The sequence below is a fragment of the Odontesthes bonariensis genome, chromosome 24 (assembly GCF_027942865.1).
Source record: "Odontesthes bonariensis isolate fOdoBon6 chromosome 24, fOdoBon6.hap1, whole genome shotgun sequence".
Taxonomy (NCBI): domain Eukaryota; kingdom Metazoa; phylum Chordata; class Actinopteri; order Atheriniformes; family Atherinopsidae; genus Odontesthes; species Odontesthes bonariensis.
The window spans coordinates 14835281-14842554 of record NC_134529.1 but is presented as its reverse complement, the minus strand read 5'-3'; the positions used below and the strand labels follow the sequence as shown (position 1 = coordinate 14842554).

Sequence of the window (7274 nt, the reverse complement as noted above, 5' to 3'; positions counted from 1 at the left end):
CAACAACTCAAAGGGAATTCCACTTGAATATCTGTTTGTTAAGTTATAAAACAGTTTACTCGATAAAGGTGCGAATATTCAGCTGTTTTGTCGTATTTCTGCTTCGTTGACCTTCATGGAACTGACAGAAACTTCACGGAGCAGTCTCGTCTCTCTTGTGATTGGCTGCCGCCTGCCGCCTGTTGCATAAAAAGCGCAGCAGAGATGAGGGTAGAGATAAAAGAGAGAGCACCACATTGTCCATTACACCAGGGGCTGGAGCTCTTCTTTTTTTTTTTTTTCCTTGGGAGGGAGTGGAAAACAAAAACAGCGGATTCCCTATCGCCATGACTGGGAAGGAGGGCGTTGTGCTTTCAGACACTGAAAACAAACAGAAATCATCTTCACAAACCAGCGTGAACCACGAGGGATCCCACCAGCCTTGTCCAGTCTGGAAGATGGCCCCCACTGTGCAGCGGCGCACCGGCTTTGGGATCCAGGAGCTGCTGGGCCTCAACAAGGAGCCGCCGGCTGTCTCACCGCGGCGGCCGCTGGAAGCTTTGCCGCACAGGGCGCACGTCCTGACTGCCAGGTCGGCCCTGGGACACGGAGGGCTCGGGGTTGGCATGGGTTTACTGGGGCCTGAGGGAATACACTCGTTTTACAGTCAGCCCGCTTTTCTGGAGGTGCTGTCAGAGGCGCAGAATGTGCACCTGCAGCCGCTGCACAGGACGGCGCACATGGACTCACAGATGGACGCACACCACTCCGGTGCCAGCTCCGGTGAGTTTTCTCCAACACTAAGATAACCTTTCAGAGCCACTGTGACATTGTTGGTGTTTCGCGAGAATTTTGAATCAACAACTCACTGAAGGCCAGAATACTCCCATTTTTGGCTGATATATTCAACCGAGCTTTAGGAGAGGAGCAGCAAATAAAAATATTTCACTTTACAGAAAAAGGGTGCAAGTTAAGTTAAAATCACATTGATTTTAAGCGAATGAAGCTTAGTTTTTCAAATGAACAGAGGCCAGAATATAACCCTTTAAATTCATCCAAATATGTGTTCTCATGTGTTGATAAATGTAGATTATTTTTTTCAGTCTAAATTTGGGACAAATGTGTGCGCAAATATCAACTATTTTATATTTTGAAATAGTGTTGAGATGAGATCATGCTGTGATATTCACGTAGGCTATTATTTTCGTGTTAATATTTCAAAGGTTTTTGCTGCCATACTTTGACTCGACTGCTGCCCGTGTTAAGGTGTACATTTCTTCACAGATTCGGATGATCTGAGCTTCTCCGGTGACCAAAAATTCCCCACATCAGCGCTGAGTCAGAGCAAGAAAAGAAAGAAAAGGCGGCACAGGTAAAACCGCGAGTAAAAACAAGATATCGTCTTATTTATGGCTGCCTGTCATGGTGCCATTTAGCGCATCTCTGGTCTTGTGATGCTCACGAAGAGAGCTCTGGTGTTAGTTCTAATATTTAGCAATGTACAATGGAATTGTTAGTTTTTTCTTTTTTCACCATGATAAAATTTGATCGTAAGTTGTTGTTATTTTTGTTGTGAATGATTTGGAATGTGTGAAAGATAACATGGAAAGACTTATTCTTAAAAATGTAATCCGGCCAAGGACAGATAGATTTGTGTACAATTTCCATGTTTGCATTACAACTTCAACATTGACTGTTTTGTTTAAAAAACAAACAAAAAAAAAAGTAAAGAATACTTTTGACCTCATTGTACCCAGTAAAGTGTTGAATTTGAATCCAGTACAGCTGGAAAATTATTAAAACCATCATCTGTTTTAGATGTTGTGGCCTTACTCCACACCCTTAGATGAAGGTAACTGTACTTTGTATCAAAGATTAAAATCTTAAATAAATAAATATATACAATTAATATATATATATATATATACATATATATATATTATATGTATATATATTGTATGATATCTGTGAATTTATAAAAGCAAGAGGGGATTTGGTGTAAACATTACAAACCGGGGTGGAGCCAGAGGGGTAGCCACCTTAAGCCAGTCCACCACACACAGCTGATAACAAAGTCCTTCAGTATAGGACTTTGGAGTGTAAAACAATGAAATTAAAATAAATTAATTTATCGATAAAATTAAATTAGAGACAAAACAAGTAAGTTACAATAGAAATAAAGACCAAGAAGTAAAACCAGCAAAAATGAATGGGTAAATGGACAAATGAGATTAACTGAGGGATGTTTTTTTCCCCCCCTCATGTATTTTAGATGAAAAAGTTAATTTAAACTTTTTTGTTGTCATTTTGTTAAAGGATGTATAGAAGAGGGGAACCAAGATGACACGAATGAATGACACAAGCGTTCTCTTGTTTTGCCCGCAGAACCATTTTCACGTCCTATCAGCTGGAGGAGCTGGAGAAAGCTTTCAATGAAGCTCACTATCCAGATGTGTACGCCAGAGAAATGCTGTCCATGAAGACTGAGCTGCCGGAGGACAGAATACAGGTGTGTGTGCTCATTACTGCAGCAAAAACCGTTGTCTTAAACCCTGATTTAATTTCTTTAAAATATATATATATATATATATATATATATATATATATATATATATATATATATTTCGCACTATAAATTTGACGGTATGTACGCATTCAGGCAGTATTGGATGAGCATTAACTCAGAGTTCAGTCACGCTGAGATAAAGACAGATTTCTAAAAATGAACAGCCAGAGCCGACAGTCATTCTCACTTCTGCCTCCACGTTTGTAGCCAATTCAGCCTCACACCGTGATGAGTTCATAGAGGAGAAGTGATGGCGTCTCGCTCCGGAAGAGGCAGAGGCCGCATCTCTGAAATGAAACGATAACTACATAGAAATTAATTAGAGGTCAGCGGCTCAGCAGAGGGCTGCGCCTGGCTGCTACGAGGGTTTTAATTTCCCGTGATATTTGAGCGCCTGTCTGCCATCGACCGGGCTTGGAAATTAACTTATTTTTCAATCAGCCTCTTTGCCCCCTCCTCCTCCCCACCGGGTCAAATCCTCTCACAGGAAGCAAAGAAACACACGCTGTCATGCACACTCACACCGTTGCTGTCAAAAAAAAAAAAAAAAAAAAAGCTTGATTGCTCATCTGAGGCCAATCTTTTTATGAGATGGAGGTTATGGTAAGATCTACCTGAATAGCTTTCCAGGCCTGGCTTTGATCGTTTTTAATTCCAGGTCTGCAAAACGCACACGCACACACACAAACGCACACGTACACACACACACACACACACACACACACACACACACACACACATACACATACACACACACACACACACACACACACACACACACACACACACACACACACACACACACACACACACACACACACACACACACACACGCACACACAGCAATCCCTTCAATCTCATGGCCATTTTAAGATGGTCTTTTTTTTTTTTACCCCCGCTCATCCATATTCACAAGACTATTACAAGGTGGTGGAAATCAATTTAGCCACTTGAGGAGCCAGAAGCTGCATGCTCAGCTCACACTCACACTGCTGATATGTATTCCAGGGATGATGCAATGAGGGGAACATTGGAAATATTAAAAACTGACTGCCAGATGTTTACATCTTGATGAAGACTTAGAGAAGCTGCAACATTTGGTCCTGAAATCAGTTTGGGACCCACGTGTGTTTTAGGATGTATAAATGCAGTCATTGTCCATTTCTTCTCTCAAAAACTGCAGCTGGATGTTCACATTCACAGAAGAGGAATCGGGTTTTAAAAACAGCTTCAGTGTCTGTTTTTTTTCTTAGATAATGAATATGTTTTGTAAATTTTTGTTGCACTGCAGCAATCCAATGTTCCTGTCTTGCATCGAAAAGACAGTTTTAAGCAGCATCTGTTGCATCTGCACACTACAGCTCTACAGAGAAACTATTATTTGATAACTGTAATTGGATAAACTATGGAATTATTTAATATAATTAAATAATCAAAGTTATATAATTAAATAAGCCTAATGAGGCAAAGTTAATATCTAATATTGGAGTCAATTGCAACATGTGGCTATGACAAAGTATTGTAAATTACTAAATAATCTGCAGATATATAGCTATATATCTATATATAGCTATAGATATATATATACATAATATATTGTTGGCTACTGATTTCTAGTCTAGTTTTAATATCAAAATGTCTGCATTTGATGGCCTTCTTGTTTCAGTAAAGTTTGAATATCCACACGAAGGAATGCCAGTTGTTTGAAATCGTGTTTCAACAACAAAATAACTAAGGAATAACTAAGTGAACAGATTATGGGTTCCCTGTGTTCGATACTTACTGAACGTGATTTGTATCTGCAGGTGTGGTTTCAAAACCGCAGGGCCAAGTGGAGGAAGAGGGAGAAGTGTTGGGGTCGCAGCAGCGTGATGGCAGAGTACGGCTTGTATGGAGCCATGGTCCGCCACTCCATCCCGCTGCCTGAGTCCATCCTCAAGTCAGCCAAGGATGGCATCACAGAGTCTTATGCTCCATGGTTACTGGGTAGGTTGCTATACTGTAAAGGAAGTGAGAAATTGTTTAAATTGCAGTGCCAGGACTTCTTTCACAGAAGCACAAAAAAAAAAAACCCAGGAAAGAAAAGACTTCTCTGTCCCTTTCTTGTCCTGTTGGGGTAATGTTACTGGAGCAGTTGTTTGTTATTATATCCATCGTGTTTCATTTTCTAATATACCTCCAGTGAGTGCCAATCTCAGATACCAGGACAAGAGCTAAAAATCTCAGCTCCTGGTCCACCAGATGGCGCCCCGTTTTAATGATTTTCATTAATATCAATTGTTAACAACTGTCCTTGGACACTTATGAATACATTTTAAAAACCAAACTAGCCCCTTATATAGCCTCTACACCTGTTTGTAGAGACTAAGTTGTATTCTGACGTATGGTGAGAGTAACCCTGTGTCATATAAAGCTCAATAAGGGCAGCAGCATGTCGTTAAAATGTAGCAGTCAATACAGTGATAATCCTACTTCATCAGGGCAGATTAGTCCAGATCTCCTGTCTCACCTCATGTCAATCGATTTGTTTAAATCAATTAGTTAACTCTAATTGAATAAGCGGTCCAATTCACCTATTGGTCCCTTCGGCTGTTATTCCGTTTCACGTTTTTCCGAATGTGAAGCTCCTCAGAACATGAACAAATATATTCTTGTCCATTTTAGACTTGAATTAAACACACAAACTCTTTCCTGTCCAGGTATGCACAAGAAATCTGCTGAAACTCCACACACCTCCCCAGGAAAAGCCTGCAGCCTCACGCCGCCGCCAGCACAAGAGAAAACGGGGGACAATACGATGGAGGAAGAGAAGCAGAAACAGAGTAAAGACAATAGCTCATCCTTTTCAAAAGAGGAACTTAGGGAAAACAGTATCGCTGTGCTCCGAGCAAAGGCGCTAGAGCACAGCGCCAAGATGCTCGGGACCGTTTCTGACGGAGCACACAGTACCCCAAGACGGAGAGGGGAGGCTGAGGATCAGGTGACAGATGAGGAGACGGCAGATGTGGAGAAGAGCAACTGAGAAAGGCTGAAGGATGCAAACTGATGGTGAAATGCCTGCAGAGAGGAGCCTGCAACGTCTCTCAGAGGCAGAAGTCTTTTTAGTTGGTTGAACTGTGCCTTGTTGCATATGTCACCAACAAACCGCCGACCTCCTACTGAATCCCTAACCTGCACTTAGGGCTTACCTGTCAGGTAACTTCTGCTCTTTGACTTCAGTGACTTAGGTTCAATAACTGAAATAATTAGAATGTTTCTGCCTCTTTGGGCTTCAAAACATTTGAATCCGTTCTCCTTCCAACAGGAGGTGGAGGAGGCTTGAGCACAGAAATGTCTCCCAGACACGATCCTGCATTGGAAAGCAAATGTTTATTTTCTTTAAAACACATGGTTCAACTTATAGATTCTCCGACATGGCAGCTTTTTTAAGATACAAAGTACACCCTTTTTCACTCTGGGGTAACTGGTGCGGAGAGACAGTAAAGAGAAACTGTCTTTATTTACCAGAAGAACCTGGATTAAAACTCTCAGTCAACACGCATTTTAGGAACTTTCTTTGACCTCTGACCCCTGGATGATAACAGATTTCTGCTGGTTCCTGCCTCATGTACGACTGCAAACAGTTGTTACCAAACTCTGAGAAAATTATAATCGGGAAACTGTGATGTACATATTGAAAGTGTCCAATAGTTAATACTGTTCTGTGATGTATGTTCAGTTATCTGTTTGTCCCTGTATAAATGTAACTGTAGTCTAATTAAAAGTGGATTGTATTTAAAATTCTAATGTTTTGCTGACTGAGCTTCTCTGTGCACAGGGATGTGTGTGTGTGTGTGTGCGTGTGTGTGTTAGATGTGGAGCTTGATGCAAATGAATCTGTGAAGAGGGAGTTTCTTTGTGATTTTAGAGGCAGTTTTAACAGGAGAACCTGTATTGATAAACAGCGTTTTACACCCTACAATCAAAGCAATGTTGTTGATGCTGCAAGATCCTCAAACCGAATCCAGATGTTTATGAGTGGACCAGCAGATGTTCAAATGAGACCAATGTAAATGGGGAAAGACTTGATCTGCCATAGAGCACATAGATAAAGGTTTACGGTTGCGTGGCTCATCACACCAACACCAAATTCAAATAATCAACTCTTAATCATAGCTTTTTAACAATGAGCACATCGGCAGTCAGTATAAAACTTTACTGGACAGTGCAGGGGTGGGGTGGCATGAAAGCTATCAGTTCAAATCTCAGCCGAGGCCTGTCTGTGCAGAGTTTACATATTTTCTCTCGAATTTTACTGGAAAACTATTAACAGATTTTTAATTACTCCAAGAACAAGAGACATTCATCTCAACAGCTGTCAAATTGATGGTGTGACAAATGCTCTTATGTATTTGTGGAGATGCTAGAAAACAAGTTGAGATGACCTAAAGACAAGATAGACAATGTTACACCTGCGTGGTGCCACATGTAATCTACAGCACGTGTACCAGTGCTTTATGTGTCACTGGGATAAGGTGAGGGCCACTTCTACACCAAAAAGCTGGCTGGACATAATTCATATATGACATGAAAAACCAACCTGGGGCTAACAAAAAGATTTTGTAAGCCATCTGTTCCAGAAGACACTGTAGGTCACAGTAGAAAAACAGGAAACCAGCAGATTATATTTTAGTGTGTTTCTAAGCATTAAAACATATTTCAGCTTGTTTTGATGCAAGTCTGCAGGATG

General features: G+C 40.9%; 1 protein-coding gene across 1 annotated transcript; it reads left to right on the top strand.

Moving 5' to 3' along the window:
* Positions 1 to 326: 326 nt before the first annotated feature.
* LOC142375307 (visual system homeobox 2-like) lies at positions 327 to 5567 on the top strand. The gene is made up of 5 exons (XM_075459292.1): positions 327 to 762; positions 1264 to 1351; positions 2365 to 2488; positions 4351 to 4531; positions 5245 to 5567. The coding sequence occupies exons 1-5, from the start codon at positions 327 to 329 to the stop codon at positions 5565 to 5567; spliced, it is 1152 nt and encodes a 383-aa protein (XP_075315407.1).
* The last annotated feature ends 1707 nt before the right edge of the window (positions 5568 to 7274 follow it).

What these genes read in the sequence shown, in the direction of transcription:
- LOC142375307 (XM_075459292.1), top strand. Translation starts at nt 327, where the DNA reads ATGACTGGGAAGGAGGGCGTTGTGCTTTCAGACACTGAAAACAAACAG. An exon ending in CCACTCCGGTGCCAGCTCCG is followed by an intron (nt 763 to 1,263) that starts GTGAGTTTTCTC and finishes ATTTCTTCACAG; the next exon opens with ATTCGGATGATCTGAGCTTC. An exon ending in AGAAAGAAAAGGCGGCACAG is followed by an intron (nt 1,352 to 2,364) that starts GTAAAACCGCGA and finishes TTTTGCCCGCAG; the next exon opens with AACCATTTTCACGTCCTATC.